Here is a 23,065-nt window from a genome sequence, read left to right on the forward strand (position 1 = left end):
CAAATATTGTCTATTTTGGTCCGTTACGTAATTGTCAACCTCACAGTTTTATAAAAAATGAGGTTTCACCTTGACAAGAAATGAAGTTCTTACCCATGTTTTTTCCACACCCTTATAAGAAATGAAGTAGCTATATCTAAAGTGTCCTATGAATCGGCCACACCCTTATAAAAAATGAAGTAGCTATATCTAAAGTGTCCTATGAATCGGGTTTAACTTTCACGTACTCTCTAAAATGGAGAGAACTCATTATTTCAGGAGATAACTGTGCTCTATTATGAAAGTTGGTAAACCAGGTAGAGTACCCGTTGATATAGAAAAGAAAAAGAGGGCAACAAGTGAGAGTACCAGTTGATATAGAAAAGAAAAAGAGGGCAACAAGTGAGCACACTGCTAGAATTACTTTATCAGATCTGGCTAAATAATTTGGTGTTCCAATTACAGAAGCTCCAAGAAATCCAAATGCTGGATTAACAATTCTCAAATGAAAATGCAGAGAAAACAGGATTCAAGTCCATTGATGGTCTTGATGAGATCTTCATGTTCTTTCTTCCTACTCATTGAGGGTGCACCATTTAGAGAGCTGGAGAAAGGCGGGGCTCATCAGTTTAGTTTGCACCACTTATTACAGAATCGTATGCTACTTCTTAATACATACCTGATATGAAGCTCTTGAAAGACCTGTATCAGCAATTTTCATATGGAACTTCTGTTAAATGTGGTATTTTCAATCAATAATGTGTTTGAATAATTGCTACAATAGTATCTCCAAAATGTATATATTGTTCCAAGTCAGATACGATATGACACGACAAAAACATCTGATATTCTAGAAAACAGGAGTGATCAGAAAAGGGAACTGCAGTAACATTCTGGATAGTGATCCTAATGAGTTACTTGGCACTTCAGATGGAACCAAGAGAGACTATAAATGACAGGAAATCTTCGAAAGAAACTTTGAATTTCAATGAACGGTTGGCCGAATTTGCCAATCTCTGGAACCAAAATCATGATCGAGGTTTGTGCAGACGAGGTCGATTGCAGAAAATCCGACCATTGGCTTTAACGAAACCTGCTATAGCTATGCTCAGGCCTGCCCACAGCATTGAGAAGAACAAGTGTCGAAGATCATAGCGAGCTGCAAAAGAGAAGAGAAACGAAATGAAGTGTGAGTAGAGATTTCGATTATAATGTCATAAATAGTACGGTCATCTCGACGTTCTACTCACCTTGTCTTAATGACAAGGCTGCAAAAAAGAACCCTGTCAACACCAGAGAGAAAGCCAGTGGGAAGGACTGTGCAAGAGACGTAAAAATGAGGTTAGTATATAAGAAGCATTTTATAAACTAAAATTAAGTCGGCTGCTTGGCAACCCCCTTTGAATGAGCACTGCCATTTTCAATATCACTCACCGCTACAGCTTCTAAGCCTCCCTTTTGAGTTGTGGGAGTCAAATCCCGACTAACCGAAACGATATAGTGTCCTTGCAAGAGATCAATAGCATCCTTCACAAAAGCCAGAGTGCATTTGAAGTCAATTGAAAAGGTTGTAAGCTTAACGAAGTATCTCTCTAAAATGAAGATGAAAATGGATCCTACCTGTTTTGTTCCATCAACAAAGTTATTCAAATAATAACGTAGGAGAGCATTCCAACCATCCTTCAAGATCCCCTGAATCGTCCGTTGGCCATATCTTCAACCAAATCACATTGAATGATTTAAAACAAAAATATAACAAAAAATTCACATGCCCAAACCCACCGCTAACAGATATTGTCTGCTTTCAGCCCGTTACGACCGTCAGCCTCACGGTTTTAAACCCGAGAGGTTTCCACACTCTTATAAGGAATGTTTTGTTCCCCTCTCCAACCGATGTGGGATCTCATAATCCACTGTATCTAGCTTTGATACAATTTGTAATAGCTCAAGCCCAACTTAAACAGCATGATGTTGCAAGAAAAAGACTAGATGTGAATGCTTAGCAAAAGAATTGAACCGAAAGTGAGGTAGGAGTACCTAACAAAATCTCCTTTCAACGCGGGAGTGCCGGAATATTGTGTGCTTATATCATCTCCATGATTAGCCCAAACTGAATAAAAAAAACAGCAAAGTACAGATAAAATACATGGATAGATTAAGCCTAACACTTCCAATGAAAAATGAAAGCTAGCAGTAAACACAATAACATCTTCAAACTTCAGTGAGTAAATAAGCCAGAATGGGATGCTGAATTGACTCACTGATTTTAAAGCTATCATCGAGGTTCGGATGTGAGCTAATGGTTTCTTCAGCAGCAAAAATTCCAAGTCTCCTGAGTTGAGATTCCAATATCTTTCGGGCTATCATACTCTGCAAACGTATTATAACATAAATACTAACAAAACAATTGCAAAATGAAAATCTTTTCAATCAATTATATTCAATGTAATGAAAAATTTTTGGGGCGTTAAGTTCATATGGCTCATTTCATCGTTCACCAACCCTTGTCAGCTAAGCTACCTGCGTAACATTTGTGCGGTCCAAGCAATCAATACAATTGGTCCTCACAACTCCAAGCTGTTCCTTCATTTTCTCACCATGTTCATTCAATAACATGTACCTACATATTCCAAACAGTAAATAAACATTGTGTCAAAGGGGGACTAATTTTTAGCAGCTCAATAAAGCTTCCAAATGATGGGAACAGAGTGCCTGACAATGAAAATGGAAGAAAAAGCTTATTTCATAATCCATGAAACGTAGAAGAGCGAGAGATGAAGAGAACTGACCCATTTTGATCAAGGAAGTCTGAGATTTGTTCATAAAGGATCGAGAGGCGCTCAAAATGAACATGCCCGCAGATTTGATGGAAATCAAAATGCAGGTATCTGAAACAACGTTTTAGCTCTCATTATGGGTGAATGATGATAAGCTCCAAATTTAATATAAATAGGAAAAGGTAGAAGATTTTACCTTACATCATCACCGGTAACATGTTGCGAGGCACTTGCGAATTTTTCGCTCAAACGCCCCTCAGCTCCATGCTGATAACAGAAAAAGGTGATAAAATATTGGCCATTTTAATTAGATTGCTAAATAGATGCATGAATGCAATGATACAAACACCAAAAAGAAAACAGAAATAGATAACCAGGGAATCACCGTGTTGACAAGATCAACAGCCAAGACAGCCCCATACTTCTTCCTTAAATCGAGAAAATGCCGCTCGGCTATTCGAGGCTGGAAGCAATACAATAACCAATCAATAAAAACTATAGAACTCAATATCTGATGAATAACACCAAGCAACAAAAGAAGCTCACAAATTCTTCAGTTTTCACTAATTCAAATTTGGGCTTGTATGTCAAATCAACAATTTGCTCCCAAAGCAATGGAATTGATCCCCGAATCTACAAAATCCATTGTCAAAGGTGAGTTGTAAAGTCAGAGATGCTGTATAAAGATCTAGAAGACATTCCAAGTAAAATATTAAGAATCACTCTGCATCCTAGGATTGGTCTAGATTATGATCAGTTTTGATCAATGTATGAACATTAAAATTCCAACTTCTCATTTGTCATTTGAGATATAATTAATGTTATGTTTAAAATGCAAAATGATATACTACTAAAACTATATCAATAACTTTTTTCTTATAAACTGAAACTTTGAATTATTAAACATTATTGATAAAAAAATAATAATAATAATAATAATTTTCATTTCCTTAGTTTTGTAATAAGACTACCAAGAATTTTTCAACTATTCAGTAATTATTACATTATTTTCAATGTGTGTGTGTGTGTGTGTGTGTTAATGGTCTAAGTGAAGTGTTACCTGAACAAATGATGCTGTGAATCCATTCAATTGAACAATTTGCTCACTTTCCACAAAATTAGCAACATATCCATCAGAGTCGGCTCCTCTTCTCCACAGTCGAGTTCCTTTCAGAATAGGCAGGTCAATAACCATGTGATAACTTTCAACTGCTAGCTATTGATGAATTAACATTTTGGAAAAGGGTGCACCATGTACTAGAGCATGCCTTTTTTTCCTTCCCCTTATGATCAAAATATTTTAAAAATATTATTATGGCGTTTGGCAACATTAAGTCAAACTTGGACACCGACGCTGGAATATTCAACTCAGGTATTTCATTCATCAATTTTGAAGGAAGAGAGCCAACACTCAACACAATGCTTCAAAGATTCAAAGCCAGAGTGAAAATCCATTTGCCTCATCAGTTCTATGTTAGTGTTTTTCCTTTTGGAACAATTGAGAACTTAACAGAACACAGGAAAAAGAACACTCCGGATCAGCAACAAAACCTACCAACGCATGTTCATACTCTAGTCTAGCTTTAATCATATTCTTCAATTTTTTTAAAAAATAAATAAAGAAACAAAGAGTACTCTAAATAAGTAAAAATTGCAGTTTCAATTAAATAAACAAGGAATACCTGTTCTCCTTGTGCATCTACGAGCAATCAGAGTTACATCAACGATATCTTTTCCAATAGCAGCCTGAAAGTTCTGGAAGCCTAACAATCTATTAAGGAAAGACTACCCAGAGGATGACAACAGATGCTTCAAATATGTTCATGCAAAATTTAGACTAAGGAAAACAATCTGCATAACCCCATTCACATGCATCCATAGCTAAAAGGACTGAGTTGATAATTAGGTAAGGATACTGCCTTGGATAACAGGAAGTAAATATGGATCAAGCTGCAAAATGAAAAAATAAATATTAACAGAGAGAACTCCAGGGTGTCAGGGAAGGGAGAACAGATAACAACTAAATCTCCAGCAGTCCAACCTTGCTGTCGATGAGTACTTCCAACAAGTAATTGTTCCAAAGAAATCTTGGTTCTGCCTGCAGGCAAGAAAAATTTGTTAATAAAACCCCTAATTCTTTGCAATTTAAGACACTGGAAATCAACAATATAACTGGGCTGAACAATATTGACAACAGAAGACCAAAAAATTAGAATCAAAATGCGGCCTAACCTGTCTCCATAAGGGTAGTAACTTTGATTCATCACCTAAAGCATGCAATCTTTGTGCGCTGCAACCAAACAGAAACAAATGAATAGAGAGAAAGATACAGAGATAATTATTTCAAGCAATGGTTAACCCATTTTGTATATGAACCCTTTTGGTTTTTATAATTCATCTGGATTCAGAGTCACGGCAACAAATAAATACAAAAGATACGACCGATTAGGAAAGAACTTCACCTCAGGGTTAAATTGGTATCATATGAAAAATAGAGACCAGGAGTCTTCTCTGCAACATTCAAGAGTCCAGAAAACTCCGCCTCCATCTTTTTCTGCAAGAGATCGTCTAATTAGTTTTGTTGAAATGATATAGTCAGTTTATTACTGTGTTATAAAAAAAACAAACAATAGTCTTACCTGTTCCACAGGAGAACTGTTTACTGAATGATCACATGGAAAAACTTTCAAGGATGAAATTCTAAAGATTGGATGCCCCAAATAAGACCCCACGCTCTCACGGTCAGTAATGACAATTAAATATGACCCTGAAAATGGCAGACATAGCAGGACATCTAATTACGTGAGCAGCTTAATGAAGAAAATGACAATATGGCTGACCATACATTGATTCTCAAAGAATCACATGGATGCAGCAAAAGAAATCACTGGATGGCTGAATACAAGTATGAGATATGGAAAACTGAGCTCTGAATACATTTGGAAACCTCATAATGGAGACAATGTTTACTTACTAGGAATAATAATATGAATCAATCCTCCTGATTCCCATATTTACTTTGAGAATTATATTCTTCTAAATAGAGTAAAATACGTGAGCATATACAATTTTTGAGAATAAGTGACGACAAGTATGAGATATGGAAAACTGAGCTCTGAATACATTTGGAACCCTCATAATGGAGACAATGTTTGCTTAATAAAATAGTAATATGAATCAATCCTCCTGATTCCCATATTTACTTTGAGAATTATATTCTTCTAAATAGAGTAAAATACGTGAGCATATACAATTTTGCCTAGGATAAGATCAAATTTACGAACTTTAAGTAGCAATTTAAAAATTATGATTGCGAGTCCAACTTTCATGGTCTGAAGGTGGACTTCAGACATTCAAACGAGAAACTATCCAATGGCCGCCACACGTGATGCAAGATGTTATTGGAAAAACATCAATATAAGAGAGCATTTTGCAGTGTTTTGAGTAAAAATATACTTAAAGTTCTAAAAATTGCTTATCTAAGGAATATTTCAAATTAAGGCTCTATCCCAAACCCTCTCATTTTCTTTGTGGATTGCGTTCTGCAATACTTCTATTTATTTCTCAGCTTCATCCAAGCAAGGAATACCTAGACCTCACTCCAAGTATTAGCAGATCACCGGTTCACCAGAAGCTAGAAACTCTCTCCATTTAGATTCTGCTTCCAAAATGATTTACAAATTAAAAAAAGGTTCAAGCAAAGAAACGTTCTCTACAGATTTGTTCTCCATGAAAGGTCTAAATCCTCGAAAATACGGTATTTTTATATCCTCTTGCGTCAACCATTCTTAGCCAACACGATTCAACTTTCACAATCACAAATGCAAACAAATATGGAAAAACAGAGACATGGTAGAAGATTGTATAATGAAAACTCGAATCATTTACCATTGAACTAAAAAATAGAACCCAAATTTCCACGTTAAGAAGATATGAATAAAACTTCTCGAGAATTGTCACCTGCTAACAGTTTCAGCATGCCAATCACTCCAAAAATTGTCCTTATCTTTGGAACCCTGACAGAGCTGCATTGAGGAAGCTCTTCTGAAGCAGCAAAGAGGAAAATTGCCGACTCAGTAAACATTCAGAATCAACAAAATCAAGAAATGCCGAAATATCAAAAAGTCAAATGTGAACAAGCAATTCAATTCAATCCAGGCAAAAAAAAAAAAGGGTAAAAATCCCATCACGAACCTATAAGTTTCATAGATCCATCGACACGACTAACTGACAAAGACGAACCACAAGAGCCATCAGTCGGCTCTATAACATACTGATCTGGAAATTCCCATAATCGCATGCGTGTATACAACTTCTGTGCAGAATCTGTCTTCTCCATCATTATTTGGTTCCAACTCAACCCACTAACAAAAGAATCAGATACCCAGTAACCAAAAATCCACGCACAACAAAAACATAAATACAGTCAATCAAACCAATACTTAAATCACCAAGCCATACCGATTAAACGATGCTTTGGAACCCTTTTAATCTAAGATCAGGTAGAAGATGAAGAAACGCTAAAATCAAGAGGAAACAAAAAAACAAAAAGATCCTCTCGTGGAGAGAGGTCCGATCCAGAAAGTAGAAGAAGATGAAGCAATGGAGGTGAGAAATTGAGCTGCTGAAGCTTGTTTGATTCTCTTTACTATAAATTGGGTATTGGAAAAAGAATTCCGTTTTCGGGCGGAATGCTCTCGATTGTTTAACTGAATTTAAGGTTAGAGTGAAGGATGGGGTAACGACCTTTCCTGAAGTATCGGACAAATGTTAGAAGGAAAGCCACATTGTTCTTCGCGGGCGTGCGACCCACCACCATCGACGGAGCTCCCACCCTCTTCACGTCGCGGTGGGATTGGATCTCAACGCTCTATACTTCACTTTTTAATTTTTATTTTATTTTTTATATACTAAATTAATATTAAAAAATAACCCTAAACTTCAAAAAGAAAATTATTTTTTTAAAAAAAATCATCAAATACCTTTAATTTTTTAAAAATTTTACAAATATTTAACTATAAAGTTTTATGATCGAACCATCAAAAAAACAAATGTGTTCTTTATTGGTGTAAGCGGTGACTTTCGTTGTCATCCTATCCTCACTATCACTTTCATTCAAATGTGATTTCGGTTCATTTCTATACTCATTCTATACTCTAGTGTCACACTCGACATGAAATTACTCAAAGTCAAATATTACTTTTCTTAATCACTACAACATTAGGATCACTGTCATTCATATACCTCTCGTTTATTCGAATGTCGCATGTCCATCGGTTCATCCTATAATTCTTAAAATTGATACAACACGAGGACTTCCTAACAAGTCGACTAACTTAGTACTGTTCTAGCCCAACCACACTTACCCATGCAATTATGAACCGAATCAATGCATTGGTGTTGATATAATCACACCCAAATATTTAATATATATTCTTCCATCTTTAACCATGAGGTTAAATATTTATTTCTCTGGTTCATACATAATTTACTAAATTTTGCAGTAATACATTGCTTAGAATAAATATTTATAATTATATCCAACATAAATTATAAATTAAAAAACATATTAAATGTATTTTTTTTTTTTAATTTTAGAGAATTTATTATTTATTTTGACATAAAATTATTTTAGGTTAAATTATAAATTTAATCTTTATAATTTTAAATTTTCTTTAAAATTTTATAAATTATCTCCTTAGTTTTATCGAACTCGAAAATAACAAATTTGTAATTTAACTAATTAGTCAATACTAAAATGGGCCTGATAAAGGCCGGTCCATAGAAAGCCCAACTAAGTTGGGCTTGTACATGGGCTTCTCAACCCATCATACTTCTGTTCTTTCATATGATTTTTTTTAAGTTTTTAAATTATTTTATGGTATTTTATTGTTTCAAATTTATTTTTTTGAATAAATAAAAACTTATATTTCAAATAACATCCTCATCCGATCATAAAAATTATGCGAATAATTTATTTTTTAAGTTACTTTTGTTCTTTTTCATGATATTAATTATTAATATACGATTCAAGATAAGAATGTATATACCATTTATTTATATAAAATGAAAGGAAGGTCTTACGAATTATGCGTTTAATAAAGTTTTTAATAATGTGACAAAATATATTTTTTCAATAATATTTTAATGTAATTATTAAACGAGATGATTTTTTTTTTTTAAATATAATAGAAATTTAAAAATTTTGTTTGATTTGGAAGTTGACATTTTTTTGTCTCGTCAATCTGACCAACCTAAAAATAGAGTTGCAATTCAACCCAACCATACTTTTGAATAGATTAAGAATATTTAATGTTTATAATCGATATTTTTTTAAAAATAATTTAAAATAAAAGAAATTCCAAAACGATAATATATATATATATATATATATATATATATATATATATATATATATATATATATAAAAGGTTGAGTTTGTTAGGATTGTGAAGCCTATTTGGATTTCTCGAGCCATGCTGACAAGGATGCCATTGGATTGGGACCCTCCATTTTTAGGAGCCAGTCAGCATCTAAAATTCAAAAAAAAAGAAAAGAAAAGAAGAAAACAACGCGTGGCACGTTGGAGGCACCCCTTTTGTGGGGACAAGCTGGCAATGGGAAAGGAATATCTCCCTTTTAAGCCTACGCTCTCTCCACTATTGAAATATTATTTTTTATTCACATCCAATACACTTTATATTTAAATTTTATATCTTCACAACATCAAATTACATTTCAATTTTCAAATCCACATTAAAAAAAAAAAAATATATATATATATATATATATACATTTTCATTATCAGATCTCTTGATTGTGCTCGAGCTTTTGTCTCGGGAGAGTCTTGCTCTGCGATAGCCTTCCGCCTCTGTACGTAGGTAATAAAACTTTCATCACCTTTCTAACTTCGAGCCTCGAGAGAAATAGTAGACATGAAAGACTCAAACTCTCGAGCTAAAGAATGTCTCGGAAAGCACGTGCGAGATAAAATTCTTAGCACAAAATTTGATTATATACTTAAAATATTTCAAAAATTAGTTAATCGCGTGATATTCGTTACTCGAGTTAAACTTTGAATATTTATATCGAAAAAAAAAACAAAAAAAGTTAATGATGGCGTAGAATTGCAATCCATAATTAAGGAATAGCCAAAGAATTTGAAACAAGAAGACAAAAGTAGTTACATCACTTTACTCTTTTTGCCATTAAAGATAAGAAATATGAGAATTTTATTACAAAAATAGAAACATTCCACATAAATCAGCCGAAAACTCTATTTTCGAGTTGGTTCTCGGGTTTTTTTTTTTATTATTTTAAATTTTGTCAACCCGTAAATCAAGTCAAAGTTTTCGATTTTTCAAAAAAATTCAACCCAACACAACTTAACTTTTATGGTTTGGGTTGAGTAGTCGGAACACCTTTACATTATAGAATAGTTAACAAAACGAGCGTAACTCAGCTGTATTTGACAAACACTATTATTTTAGATGGAAAGTCCAAATCTTCAGACCATCACACTTGTTGTACTAAAAAAATTTGAAAACCCACCGTCGAGAAATGCTAAGATTCTCGTGCCGTAAGTGTTAGAATCCTTGCACCAAATGTCCCGAAGCCTATTCCTCAACCCAGCTTGAAATTAGTTTCAATTCGATCACTATAATTTAGTTGGTCAAACTTCATAAATTGACGTTTCAGTTGATGACGTAGACCAAAATGAATTTAAGCTTAACCGGAACAAAATTGAATAGAACTTTAAAAAAACGGACGAAATTGAAGCTAAATACAAAATAGGAGAATCTAATTTGTAGTTTAATAAAAAAAAAAAGAGAGAGAGAGAGAGAGAATAAAACAAATAAAAAAAAAAGTGAGTTAAATTTGAAATGAAATGCGGTAAAAATGAAAAAGGGCAGGCACGTGCCAAAGAAAGGCAAAGGAAAAAAAATTAAAACAGCTCAGGTGACCGTTGTTCGGACAAACCCTGAGTGAAAGTCTTCTCTTTTTCGCATCGGCCAACCCACGCCCCCAACATCCAACGGTCATATTACACTGACTAGCCGTTGCTTTTGAAAACACCATGGCGTCTAATTAATAAGCCTTTTCTAGACAAATACCCTCTCCATTAAACCCCCTCCTCTCTCACTGGCTCCTTGTAGATGCTGGTTCTAAGCTTACCCATTTCCCCGTTTTGACAGATTTTGCTTCCACCATCTCCTTCTTCGTTCTGGGGCTGTTTCTGTTCTCTGTTCACCGGAATCAATGGCGTTTTCCGACGAGAACAATCCCAACTTGATGATCAAACCCACTGCGTTTCTTCCAGGTTTGCTTCTTTTGCAAAATCTCCTTCCCAATTTGTGTTTTTTCTTTACCTTTTGCTGATTTTGGGTCTGTGAATGGCGGTTTTAGGAGGAGGGTTGGAGAACAGAGGGAGGGCTTTTGGGCAGGAGATTAGTAGAACTAATAATCGAAGAGCTCTTAATGATATCAATCAGAATTATCAAGCTTACCCTTGTGTTGTTAACAAGAGAGCTCTCTCAGGGTATATCATTTGAATCCTTGGAGTTTCATGTTTTGTTTTTGAATTTGGTGAGGATTTCGATGAACTTTCCCTTTTTCTTACTTAGGAAGCAAGAAATCTATGAGAAAAAGCAGGTTGATCCATTTCATAGACCGATTACGAGGTGGGTTTTGTTTGGATTTTGAATCTTCCAAATGAAAAATGGAAAAGGGTTTGTTTTGAAATTTGAAAATGTTGCTTTTACAGGAAGTTTGCAGCTCAGATTGCTAGTAGTCAACAGCTTCATCAGCCACAAGTAAAACACTCTCTGTTCTTTGTGCTCTGTTTTTTAAGGAACCAGACGCCTTTTGATAATGGATCTTTATGATTTGTTTATCTTGGGCAGGGAACTAATAAGCCTAACTCATTTCTTTCAAACTCAAATGCGTTTGGACATTCCATATTTGTAGACGAGGATTGCAAAACACTAGAAAATGATCATCCAGTTCCCATGTTCTTGGAGAAACCAGAACCATCATCATTGTCTCAGGAAGCAACCCAAATGGTAAGAAATCCCAATCCCCCAACAGCAATTCAGCCAGTTCTTATGTTCAAATTTCATGTTCGATCTTCTGTAATCTAGGCGGAGGTTGAAATGGAGGATATCACAGATGAACACGATGACCCGGTAATCGATATCGATGGTGTCGATTCCACAAACCCGCTTGCCGTTGTCGATTATGTCGATGATCTCTACGCACACTACAGAAAACTAGAGGTAAATTGGCTGTGGATCTTGGCTGCCATTTTCAAGGAATGAGATCTGCTCATCTTAGAGCTTTTTAAACTGTCTGGCGCAGAATTCGAGCTGTGTTTCCCCGAATTACATGACGAAACAATTCGACATTAATGAGAAAATGAGAGCTATACTGATCGACTGGCTTATTGAAGTGCACGACAAGTTTGATCTCATTGGAGAAACATTGTTTCTCACTGTGAATCTGATAGACAGGTTCTTGTCGCAAAAAACAGTTGTGAGGAAGAAACTTCAGCTGGTTGGTTTGGTTTCTATGCTCTTAGCTTGCAAATATGAAGAAGTTTCTGTCCCTGTTGTCGGAGATTTGATTCTTATTTCTGATAAAGCTTACTCCAGAAAAGAAGTTCTTGAAATGGTGAATTCTCTAGCTCCATTGTTGTTCTTGTTCGACAAGATCTTTGTCTGTGAAACATTTAATGAGTTTTAGTTGTGTTCTTGTAGGAGACAGTGATGCTCAACTGTCTGCAATTCAATATGTCGGTTCCGACACCCTTCGTGTTCCTCCGAAGGTTCCTTAAAGCAGCTCAATCTAACAAAAAGGTTGCTGCTCAGCTTTTGATTTGGTGTCTGTTCTAGGCAATTTGTTCTTAAACTAAGAATTCTGTCAATGAAACAGCTTGAGCTATTGGCATTCTTCTTGATCGAGCTCTCGCTGGTGGAGTATGAAATGCTGCGATTCCCCCCCTCTCTGCTGGCGGCGGCCGCGACTTACACAGCTCAATGTACTCTCACCGGAGTCCAGGGGTGGAGCCGGACATGCCAGTGGCATTCTAGCTACTCAGAAGATCAGCTACTGTACGGTTTTCTTCTCTATTCTCTTGATCTCCATTTTCTTCGAGTATTAACGGCGGCTGCCGTTGAATTTTGCAGAGAATGCTCGAGACTGATGGTGGGGTTCCATCAGAGAGCAGCGACGGGGAAGCTCACCGGGGTTCATCGGAAGTACTGTACATCGAAATTTAACTACACGGCAAAATGTGAACCTGCACATTTTCTTTTGCAGACTCAGCAATAGCCACAGAACAGAACATGTATAGTTTTTTTACTAACAACGTTACATGAATGTTCGAAAATTGGGCGACTGGGTGGGGACGATTGGTCGACCGGAGGCGACTGCGGAAGAGGCAGGACAGGGCAACAACAACAATAATGGAAGAACAACCAGATGGTTGTTGTGTTTTTCTTTTGTTGTCTGTTTCATTTTTAAGGTTGTTACATGAAATATGAGATAGCAAACATATATAATTCAGTGACAAACAATAATATTTGACATTTTGGCCAAATTTTCTAACTTCAGTTCTCCATGTTTCACCATTTGAATTCTATTAGAAATCTAATATAAAAAGCTTGTAAAGCTGTAAAACTCGTGTTCCTTCCCAGGGCGGTGGCCAGAAAACTCGTGTCCTTCCCACACTTGCCACACCAAACCCACCCTTGTGTTGTGATAAAAGATGGGTCGGTCAAGACGAAGCTGGAAAATTTTCATAGAACTGAACCAGAAATTCTTTTATCTTCATTGTGTTTTGCAACAATCCAAGCCCATCGCAAGCAAATATTGTCCGCTCGTATCGCCGTTATCCTCACAATTTTAGAATGTGTCTAATAGGGAGAAGTTTCCACGTCCTTTTAGAAATGTTTTGTACCTCTTACCAACCAACGTGGGATCTCACAATTCCACCCCCTTGGGAGCCTAGTGTCCTCATTGGCATACCGTCCGATATCTAGCTCTAATACCATTTGTAACAACCCAAATCCACCGCTAGCAAATATTGTCCACTTTGGTTCATTACATATCGTCATCAGCCTCAGTTTTAAAACGCGTTTACTAGAGAGAAATTTCTACATCCTTATAAGAAATGTTTCATTCCCCTTCCGGGCCGAAAAGGCTAATGGTAAAAAATTATACAGATCAACTAAAGGAGTTAAAAAGGTATTTATACAAAAACATTCATATATCTCATCAGAACATAATCTCCCAACCTCCTACTACTATATTTCATCTTATTACCTTAGCAAGTAAAAAGTTAATCTAAAAGAACAAGCTTTGTAATAATACCACTTGCACGTTGTCATCCGCATGCTGAAACGAGGGCGAAGGCATGTTCTCAGTGCCGATCATCCTTAGTTTCGGGGCACTGACCTGCAGAATACGAAGGTACCGAGATCAAAAAACGAAACTTATATAATCGGATCGTGTTCGTGTGTAGACTGATCATAAAAATCCAAATCCAGGATGTGTGTTTGAATGAAAACGATTAGAGAGAGCTAACCAGTGGCTCTAGGACATCGGCCATAGTTACTACCAGCAACATGTTCAAAGAAATCTTTGGTAGCATCTACACGACGAACGAAAGGCAGCTACCGTAACGATGTCGATATAAAAAGCTTAGGATATCAAATGCTTTGTTTCAAGAAAATCTAAACATACCATGCTTCATTGTTAAAGACGGATCCTGCTCCTCGACATACCCGATCACCTTGGCCGGGATTCCAGCTATCATACTACAAATCAACAGAAAGAGAGTGTGTGTGTGGAATCAGATATATTGCACATGTAAAAGGATATGATCCACAAAGAATATGCCTTAAAGTTTAAACCTGTGTGGGGCAACGTCTTTTAATACAAGGGAACCAGCAGCCACCATTGCCCCATTGCCTATCTTAATGTTTCCGAGTATGGTAGTCGAGGCTCCGATTAGTGCACCGTCACCGACCTTAGGATGACGATCGCCAACTTCTTTCCCAGTGCCCCCCAAGGTTACGCCCTGAGAAATATTGAACCAAGAAAAAAGACCAGAGACTCAGCTGAAAGGTTATTGCTGCAAAAACTTACTATGGAGCAAGAGGTTCTTTGAGAGTTTGACAAAAGATAAATAAACTAATCTTGATATACAAAGTACATTCATATAAACATTTGTTAGTGTGGAAGAATGGGAAGGTTTCGGGGTTGTGTCCTTCCGTTTAATGCGGAAGAAAGCTTAGCCATTACAAATTTAACGGTCCGAGCCTACCGCTAATAGATATTGTCCTCTTTGGGCTTTCTCTTTCAGGTTTCCCCTCAAGGTTTTAAAACGCGTCTACTAGGGAGAGGTTTCCACACCCTTATAAAGAATGCTTCGTGCTCCTCCCCAACCAATGTGGGATCTCACAATCCACCCCCCTTCGGGGCCCAGCATCCTCGTTAGTACTTGTTCCCTTCTCCGATCGATGTGGGATCCTCCAATCCACCCCCCTTCGAGGCCCAACGTCCTTGCTGGCACACCACCTCATGTCCACCCCTTCAGGGCTCAGCCTCCTCGTTGGCACATCGCCTGGTGTATGACTCCGATACCATTTGTAACAGCCCAAGTCCACCGTTAACAGATATTGTCCTCTTGGGGCTTTCCCTTCTAGGCTTTCCCTCAAGTTTTAATGCATCTACTAGGTAGAGGTTTCCACACCCTTATAAAGAATGCTTCGTGCTCCTCCCCAACCGATATAGGATCTCACAGAAATACATGGAACGAAGAGTCGGAGATAACAGTTGGAGTTTTCACGAGCAAAAGCAACAAGACAAGACAAGGAATTTACATGCATCAATGAAACTCGGTTACCCACAACAGCAGTTTCACCAATAACAACACCTGTTCCATGATCCAAGAGTATTCCATCTCCAATTTTTGCAGCTGAAAAAAAAAAAAGGCAAAAAACACTCAACTTTAGAACATGAGACCATCAAGAATATGATCTTTTGGAGTAATAACAATCCTATGAGGAGTTTTCTCAAAGCATTTTTTCAATATTGTTTAGCAACTCCACATACAAATACTCCATTACTTTAAGTTAACAAAGAATCACTCTAGTTCAATCTCTCAAACTTAAACGAAAGGGCGATAATCGAGGACTAACTGACCAGGATGAATGTCGACAGCAAAAACCTGCAAAAAGAACAAAAAAATCATCCTAGGAATTAACTAAGATGCCAACACAGACACGTCGTGTAGAAGTATCAATTTACCTCGCTAACTCGGCTCTGTAATGCCAAAGCCAACACAGTGCGTCCTCGGCTCCACAAAGCATGTGCCACTCGATGCACCTGAAGAGAATGGTAACCCTGCAAGGAGCAGCAATCTAATATCAGCAATCTAAATGGTTAGAGTTGTAACAATGGGGGTAGCCCTGTTGAATCAAACTCGAAACTCGATTCAAAAACATCGATTACCTTCGGATACAAAAGCGCTGAACTATAAGACAAACAAGAAGGATCCCGTTCTTTAAAGGCCTGCCAAGCCAAAGAAAGTTCCCTAACAAGTTTCATATTGGGTAATTGACACTAAATTCAAAAGCTTAAACCAGCAGCAATAGACTTATACCTGCAAATCTAAGCGAATGGCCTGTTGAATGGTTCTATCGTGCATCATAACATCAAAGAATATGTCCATTAACTGAGTAGCTAAGAGAGTGGGATTCTGTAGCCTATTGGACAGAACAAAACTCAATGCTTGCTCTAAACAATCATGTGACAAGATGCTGGCATATAAGAAGCTGCTTAAAATTGGCTCCATCTCAGCCTACACAAAATTTCATCAATAAAAGGGATTCTCATTCAACTTAACATCAAACAAACCCAAAACCCACCAAGGATTTGAACTAAACAAGTCCCTTAACTAATCAAGTGACATAAACATGAAAAGGGTGTTCGAGAAACGTACATCCAGCTTAGCCTCTTGCCTGACAGCGTCCCAAATTGGGTCACCCAAATCAGAACCCACGACGGCAGGGGGCTTGGAAGACCCCATGGCATAAACGGGGAAGACCCTCTCGAGCCTGAACTGTTCAGAAGCCGCAGAGATAAAAGAGGGTGTGTCGCCGTCAACGTCGCTGTCGCCGCCATGTTCTTTATCCCGAAGAGAAGCACAGTCGGCGAGTTGATTGGAGAGGGGAGCGACCCAGGTGTTATCACTCAGGCAAGCCATGAGTAGCAGCCAGGGAAGGGGCTAAATCAAATGAACTCAGAGAGCATACAAAAGGGGTAAAAATGGAGGCAAATCCGAGTGGCAGGGGAGGTTTTGCGCCCATGCGGCGTTGTGATCGAGTCAATGAAGCATTGGGGAATACGAATAAGATTTTTTTTAGTCTTATCGTTTCATTTCATTTCGCTTATTTTCTATGGGGAGTAAAGAGCTTTTGCGATTTGTGAAAGCTTCCCACTTTTTTGTTTACAGCATCATGTTCTAAGTGGAAAATGTCAATTTTTTTTTAATTATTATAAATAAATTTCTAAATTTTATATTCTAAAAAAAAATAATTATATACTCGAAAATGTAATCATTACTATAATTGAATTGAAACATTTGTTAAATAATAAATTTCGATATCCAAAACTTTGATTAAAATTTAAATGTCGGTTATTTTTCACTCATTTTAAAGATTCGATTACGACTCAAATTATCTTTATGCTTAAATTTTTTTAAAGTATAAAGATAGATATATGTCGAATAAAAAACAAAAATATTTAAACTTTTACAAAATAATTTATTTAAATATTTAAATATTTTTGACAATTTTGTTTAATTTCAATTTACTAGACACAAAATAAAATTAAATTTAAAAAAATAATTTTTTCTTTAATTTATTCTTGAATAATCATATCTTTATTTATTTATTTATTTTTAGAAATATAATGCTTATATTTTCAATCTCCATAAATGGGGGAAAAATGATTATTGTGGTGTCATTCCATTTTCAAATACAGACAGGGATAAGAGACAGACAACTATATGTTTGGAATGGGACAGGACAGAGACAAAACAGTTTCATTTTTTGTGTTGATTATATCTTAAATTTTACTAAATTTACCTAATGTTCATTTAATCTGGATCGAAAAATAGTTCGAAAGTAGATCATATTCCGTTTCTCTATTCATGCCGAGTGTCACAATTGCACCGCTGTAACAACAAAAATAGCGATTATCCGACACTTGCTTTAACTCGACGAATAAGTCAACCGTATGGAAATCGCAAGTCACAGAAAATGAGTGATTAAGGGCTAAAAACAAATAAACAACCACTATTGATAGCGTATAACGAACAATTTTTTTTTATATATATAATGAAATAGTAGAAATAAAATTAATTGTGATCGAGCATATATTTAAAATAATTAGATTAATAATTAAATTATAAATTTTTTATTTAATAATTTTTATAGTTTTGATATTTTTTAAAGTATAAGACATATTAAATGTAGATTTAAAAGCTTATGAATTTATCAAACTTTTTAACTATATTTTTTATTAGCTACACGACAAAATTCCCCGGTTAATTCATTATGGGCCCAACCATGCGGGCTGGGCTACAACTTTTGGCCCAATTTATTTGGGCTTTCAAGGATTGAACGGCCCATCCTTAGAGGCAAAATCGACAGAATCCTAACTTTTATTAAGGTTTTATCGAGACATAAGACAAAAAAAACACCAAATCTCTTTCTAAAAGAATCTTCGTGTCAACCCTTTAAAAGGACTTCACATCCTTTTGGATTGTTAAAACCTAATGTTCGGCCACGAAACCCGATTAGTTAGCCTTACGGTGCTAAAGACCATAAAACTTTAATGTATTACACTGATCCCGATATCAACTCGTAATAGAAAATATGGGTAAGAACAAGAAAAAAAAAAACTCTAAATATATATTATAATTTATTAAAATATTTTTTAAAATTATATTTGGATCCAAAGCTTATTAAAAGAGTAAATTTTAAAATTATAACATTTTTAAAATAAATTTGAACGTTTAAAATAAAAATGATGCAACTTAATAAACGAGTAAATGACTCCTAAATTGTAGCTTGATTTAAAACAATTATTAAAAAAGAAAAAGAAAAAGTGACGTATTCATTTATCTGCTGCGGCGGACACACTGAAATCAAAGAATTGTTCCACATTACTGACACTCAGCGTTTAATGATTGGTCGTTGGTACTTAAATCCAGTGTTCTTGACCGCACTGGATTTTTGCCTCCAACATTTTCCTTTTCTCTTGGCTGCCCAACGCTGAATTTTATTTTCTCTCATTAGACTTTCCCATTCTGCCAGTACTTTACCGGTTCCGGCGACCCCTCATGATCCATCCCAGTTGTTAGCTCACCGTTACACCGCCGGAACCCTAAACATCCTGATTCTTAAAAACTCTTCTTAACCGATGGCTCGACGATCCGTTCCCATCATCAAGCAGCTCCTCTCCAAATCCAGCTCTTCCGAAAATCCAGCCCTTTTGTCTTCATGTTTCAAATCCAAAATCGATGCTCAAAATCGATCCGTCACTTACATGCCCCGACCAGGAGACGGCGCTCCAAGAGGCGTTACCTTGATTCCTGGAGATGGAATCGGTCCTTTGGTTACTGGTGCAGTGGAGCAAGTCATGGATGCGATGCACGCCCCTGTTTATTTTGAAAAGTTTGAGGTTCATGGCGACATGAAGAAGGTGCCTCAAGAAGTAATGGACTCGATTAAGAGGAATAAGGTGTGTTTGAAGGGAGGTTTGGTGACTCCTGTTGGCGGCGGTGTGAGTTCGCTTAATGTTCAGCTGAGGAAAGAGCTTGATCTTTATGCGTCGCTTGTCAATTGCTTTAATCTCCCCGGGCTTCCTACCAGGCACGAGAACGTGGATATTGTTGTGATTAGGGAGAATACAGAGGGTGAATACTCTGGTTTGGAGCACGAGGTCGTTCCTGGAGTTGTGGAAAGCCTTAAGGTACTCATGTTTTTATTCGCCGTGATTGTTATTTGAGACTGATCGGTGTTCTAATTCCAATTGATTTACTATGTTGATAACTTGGTTTGGATTTGGAAAAATTTATCGAAAAGTAGATAACAAAACAAAGAAATCCATACTTGGTAGTAGCGATTGAGGTTAATTTTTAAAGAAGTAAAATCCCAAACTCCAATGGTTATCGAATCGGGCATATGTTTTTAAAAAATTTGTTGTTGTTTAAATTTATTCAAGAACTCAAATGTGTTTTCAAGATGGCGAAAACTATACTTAAGAAATTACGATGAGAAAATTAAAAATGAAATTCTTATCCAAAGTAATGTTTGAGTTCTTCAGAAAAAAAAGAGAAGAGGTTATCAACCAACTTGATGTATTTGGACAATCTTAACTAATATGAAATCTATAGTTTTAAGAACATTGATATTGGTGGTAATTGGTATCCATGCAATTCTCAGGGGTTTTCTTCAAGTATCTTTCTTTGTCTCTCATACTCACTCTTTTCCAGGTGATAACAAAGTTCTGTTCTGAGCGTATTGCTAAATATGCTTTTGAGTATGCTTACCTCAACAACAGAAAGAAAGTTACTGCTGTGCACAAAGCAAATATCATGAAACTTGCTGATGGTCTCTTTCTGGAATCTTGTCGAGAGGTCGCCACAAAGTATCCTGGAATAAAGTACAATGAAGTTATTGTAGACAATTGCTGCATGCAACTGGTCTCAAAGCCTGAGCAATTTGATGTTATGGTATGCACTTATATTCTCAGATCTTAACATATGTCTGGTGTGTGGCTGAGTGAGATCCCACATCGGTTGTGGAAGAGAACGAAACATTCTTTATAAGGGTGTGGAGACTTCTCCCTAGCAGACACGTTTTAAAAACCTTGAGGGGAAACTCAAATGAAAAAGCTCAAAGAGGACAATATCTGCTAGCAGTAGGCTTGCACTGTTTCAGGCGGGTTTTTATCTTATCTATATATCTAAATTTGGAAATAGCAAGATTAGTCTACCTAGGAGCATTTGGATCAACTAATCATACTTCCAATATATCATGGAATGGGACTTTTGATGACTGAATTTAGCAGAAAACATGAAAATATTAGAGTGGATTTGGTTGGTGATCTGAAAACTAGGAATTCAATGGAAGCGAGTTATATTTCATATTGGGAAAGTAGGAGATTGTATTTGATAATGATTGGATGTCGTTTTGCAGGTGACGCCCAATCTATACGGAAATCTGGTGGCAAACACAGCTGCTGGTATAGCTGGTGGCACAGGAGTTATGCCGGGAGGTAAGATCAAATGTTTCATAGTTTCAGATTCAAACCTTATGTTTTAGAATTTCTCAAGTTAGTCTTAGAGCCTAAATTGAGGCAGCGTTGCGCATCAAGTAGACATGTTCTGAGCAGGACTTGTTTTTATTTTGTATGTCTCAAATTTAAGATGGATGGAAGGCGAAATAGTTTAATTTCCTTGATGCGTAACAATGTTGAGCAGTGATGAAAGTTCCACAATAGAAGTATGGAACCAGAAATTAAACTTAATTTGATGGTAACCAGAGAGAATGCTATGGCAGTGAGAAACTAGTGTAGAGAGATGGATATAAGGGTAAGCAATATTATTTTTTAAAAAATAACCAGGGTGGTCGGCCAGTGGAGTTAACCGTCCAAGTTCACTGCTAGCAGATATTGTTTTCTTTAGGCTTTGGCTGTTATAAATGGTATCAGAACCAAACACCGAGCAATGTGGCAACGAGGAGGTTGAGCCCTGAAGAGGGGTGGACACCCGTTGGTGTGCCAGCGAGGACCCTGGGCCCCGAAAGGGGTAAGATTAGGGGGGGTCCCACGTCGATTGGAGAGGGGGAACAAGTGCCAGCAAGGACGTTGGGCCCGAAGGGGGTGGATTGTGAGATCCACATTGTTTGGAGAGGGGAACGAAACATTCTTTATAAGGGTGTGGAAACCTCCCCTAACATACGCATTTTAAAACCTCGAGAGTAAGTTTAAAGAGGACAATATCGGCTAGCAGAGAGATTAAAATGAATAAATTCAAAAGAATGATAATCACTTAGTAACACTTCTAATACGAAAAAAGATGTGAGGTAGGAGCTAAGATATTGCTCGGCTCTTGCCCTGTTTCAACTGTAGTTTCTTTCTTTTCTTCAGGAAATGTTGGTGCCGACCACGCTGTTTTTGAGCAAGGAGCTTCAGCAGGAAATGTGGGCAATGATAGGATAGTGGAACAAAAGAAGGCAAACCCGGTAGCGCTGCTCTTATCATCTGCCATGATGCTGAGACATCTCCAGTTTCCATCTTTTGCCGATCGATTAGAAACAGCCGTGAAGAAGGTGATTTTCGAAGGCAAGTACCGAACCAAAGACCTCGGAGGACAGAGCACGACGCAGGAGGTTGTCGATGCAGTCATAGCTGCTTTAGATTGATGATCAACCAAGGGAGAATAGCTTTATCCTACCATTTATTCATAAAACAGTTTTAGAATTTTGGAGTCGTCAGAATTCTGCCCAGTTTCCTGAAGAATCAGGAAAGAAAAGAAGATTTGTTTCAGTTTTCCCAAGCATGAGAGCTGTGAATGCGTTTCTTGTTCCAATAATCTCAATTTTAAGACATCAATTTGTGCTTTTGTATTAGAATTGCAAATCTGAAAGAGAGAGCAATTTTAATTTACTTGTATGTGCCTTAGTTTTGATGTCCCCTACCTCGTTTAGGCAAATAGGAGAAATCTCTCTCCCGCTACCTCTCCTATTCTCCGCTCTATTCGAGGCAGGTTCCTACATGGCTCCAATTTGCTCTCTCTCTTATTCTCGGCTCTATTTGGAGCACGTCCTTACATGCCCCCGATTCACTCTCTTTCTTATTTCCCGCTCTATTTGGCGCAGGTCCCTGTATGACTCATATCTAATTCTTCTACAAAACCATATTACGTCTTCCATAGATTAAACTATTTTGCCCAAAAAAGATGGTGATTGGCATATTATTTAGATAAGTTTTGTAAAGTTTTCCAATCTATTTTGGCATATTATTTCTATTTTTTTTCTGTTAATATATATATATATATTGATAATTTATAACTTAATTAATTGAGTCGTGCACGATCAACTATATATAACAACCTTTTACTTTCATTTCTTGACGTAACGCACCATTTTTTTAAATTTATTTTTAATTTGTAGACCGCATCAAACTGCCCAAATATTAAAATTAAAGAATGACTTATTCTTAATAAATTATCT

At 36.6% G+C, this 23,065-nt stretch overlaps 4 protein-coding genes across 5 annotated transcripts; 2 read left to right on the forward strand and 2 right to left on the reverse strand.

The window, feature by feature from the left end:
• Positions 1–698: 698 nt before the first annotated feature.
• LOC111433678 (phosphoinositide phosphatase SAC7-like) lies at positions 699–7,618 on the reverse strand. Its single transcript, XM_023070823.1, has 21 exons — positions 7,218–7,618; positions 6,951–7,120; positions 6,717–6,800; positions 5,396–5,523; positions 5,219–5,310; positions 4,989–5,046; positions 4,798–4,854; positions 4,673–4,706; positions 4,439–4,519; positions 3,817–3,923; positions 3,303–3,389; positions 3,142–3,219; positions 2,953–3,023; positions 2,769–2,867; positions 2,500–2,599; positions 2,241–2,349; positions 2,017–2,089; positions 1,600–1,693; positions 1,414–1,506; positions 1,230–1,296; positions 699–1,138 (listed from the first exon to the last, which is right to left on the reverse strand). Exons 2-21 carry the CDS (start codon positions 7,096–7,098, stop codon positions 1,008–1,010), a joined length of 1,791 nt encoding a protein of 596 aa, XP_022926591.1. The 5' UTR covers positions 7,099–7,120; positions 7,218–7,618; the 3' UTR covers positions 699–1,007.
• A 3,242-nt stretch (positions 7,619–10,860) lies between these two features.
• On the forward strand, positions 10,861–13,366 carry LOC111433539 (G2/mitotic-specific cyclin-2-like). The gene is made up of 10 exons (XM_023070604.1): positions 10,861–11,076; positions 11,163–11,295; positions 11,381–11,437; positions 11,521–11,569; positions 11,660–11,818; positions 11,897–12,031; positions 12,114–12,425; positions 12,512–12,610; positions 12,687–12,865; positions 12,941–13,366. The coding sequence occupies exons 1-10, from the start codon at positions 11,016–11,018 to the stop codon at positions 13,083–13,085; spliced, it is 1,329 nt and encodes a 442-aa protein (XP_022926372.1). The 5' UTR covers positions 10,861–11,015; the 3' UTR covers positions 13,086–13,366.
• Positions 13,367–13,918: 552 nt separating this feature from the next.
• Positions 13,919–17,201, reverse strand: LOC111433936 (serine acetyltransferase 2-like). Its single transcript, XM_023071213.1, has 10 exons — positions 16,762–17,201; positions 16,423–16,620; positions 16,272–16,331; positions 16,068–16,163; positions 15,963–15,987; positions 15,641–15,735; positions 14,669–14,835; positions 14,499–14,572; positions 14,341–14,406; positions 13,919–14,210 (listed from the first exon to the last, which is right to left on the reverse strand). Exons 1-10 carry the CDS (start codon positions 17,023–17,025, stop codon positions 14,176–14,178), a joined length of 1,080 nt encoding a protein of 359 aa, XP_022926981.1. The 5' UTR covers positions 17,026–17,201; the 3' UTR covers positions 13,919–14,175.
• A 1,904-nt stretch (positions 17,202–19,105) lies between these two features.
• On the forward strand, positions 19,106–22,503 carry LOC111433833 (isocitrate dehydrogenase [NAD] regulatory subunit 1, mitochondrial). 2 transcript variants are annotated; one of them, XM_023071070.1, is made up of 4 exons: positions 19,106–19,799; positions 20,335–20,562; positions 21,029–21,107; positions 21,981–22,503. In XM_023071070.1, the coding sequence occupies exons 1-4, from the start codon at positions 19,248–19,250 to the stop codon at positions 22,253–22,255; spliced, it is 1,134 nt and encodes a 377-aa protein (XP_022926838.1). In that variant the 5' UTR covers positions 19,106–19,247; the 3' UTR covers positions 22,256–22,503. The 2 variants fall into 2 exon arrangements, with proteins under 2 accessions (XP_022926838.1, XP_022926837.1); XM_023071069.1 differs by having other exon boundaries at positions 19,107–19,799; positions 20,323–20,562.
• The last annotated feature ends 562 nt before the right edge of the window (positions 22,504–23,065 follow it).

Source organism: Cucurbita moschata, unplaced genomic scaffold (genome assembly GCF_002738365.1).
Source record: "Cucurbita moschata cultivar Rifu unplaced genomic scaffold, Cmos_1.0 Cmo_Scf00043, whole genome shotgun sequence".
Taxonomy (NCBI): domain Eukaryota; kingdom Viridiplantae; phylum Streptophyta; class Magnoliopsida; order Cucurbitales; family Cucurbitaceae; genus Cucurbita; species Cucurbita moschata.

What these genes read in the sequence shown, in the direction of transcription:
- LOC111433936 (XM_023071213.1), bottom strand. Translation starts at nt 17,025, where the DNA reads ATGGCTTGCCTGAGTGATAACACCTGGGTCGCTCCCCTCTCCAATCAA. An exon ending in GGCAAGAGGCTAAGCTGGAT is followed by an intron (nt 16,621 to 16,761) that starts GTACGTTTCTCG and finishes AATTTTGTGTAG; the next exon opens with GCTGAGATGGAGCCAATTTT. An exon ending in TACAGAGCCGAGTTAGCGAG is followed by an intron (nt 15,988 to 16,067) that starts GTAAATTGATAC and finishes TTCTTTTTGCAG; the next exon opens with GTTTTTGCTGTCGACATTCA.
- LOC111433833 (XM_023071069.1), top strand. Translation starts at nt 19,248, where the DNA reads ATGGCTCGACGATCCGTTCCCATCATCAAGCAGCTCCTCTCCAAATCC. An exon ending in GAGTTGTGGAAAGCCTTAAG is followed by an intron (nt 19,800 to 20,322) that starts GTACTCATGTTT and finishes ACTCTTTTCCAG; the next exon opens with GTGATAACAAAGTTCTGTTC. An exon ending in CACAGGAGTTATGCCGGGAG is followed by an intron (nt 21,108 to 21,980) that starts GTAAGATCAAAT and finishes TCTTTTCTTCAG; the next exon opens with GAAATGTTGGTGCCGACCAC.
- LOC111433678 (XM_023070823.1), bottom strand. Translation starts at nt 7,098, where the DNA reads ATGATGGAGAAGACAGATTCTGCACAGAAGTTGTATACACGCATGCGA. An exon ending in AAGTACTCATCGACAGCAAG is followed by an intron (nt 4,707 to 4,797) that starts GTTGGACTGCTG and finishes TTCATTTTGCAG; the next exon opens with CTTGATCCATATTTACTTCC. An exon ending in GACTTCCTTGATCAAAATGG is followed by an intron (nt 2,600 to 2,768) that starts GTCAGTTCTCTT and finishes TGGAATATGTAG; the next exon opens with GTACATGTTATTGAATGAAC.
- LOC111433539 (XM_023070604.1), top strand. Translation starts at nt 11,016, where the DNA reads ATGGCGTTTTCCGACGAGAACAATCCCAACTTGATGATCAAACCCACT. An exon ending in AACAGCTTCATCAGCCACAA is followed by an intron (nt 11,570 to 11,659) that starts GTAAAACACTCT and finishes TATCTTGGGCAG; the next exon opens with GGAACTAATAAGCCTAACTC. An exon ending in CACACTACAGAAAACTAGAG is followed by an intron (nt 12,032 to 12,113) that starts GTAAATTGGCTG and finishes TGTCTGGCGCAG; the next exon opens with AATTCGAGCTGTGTTTCCCC.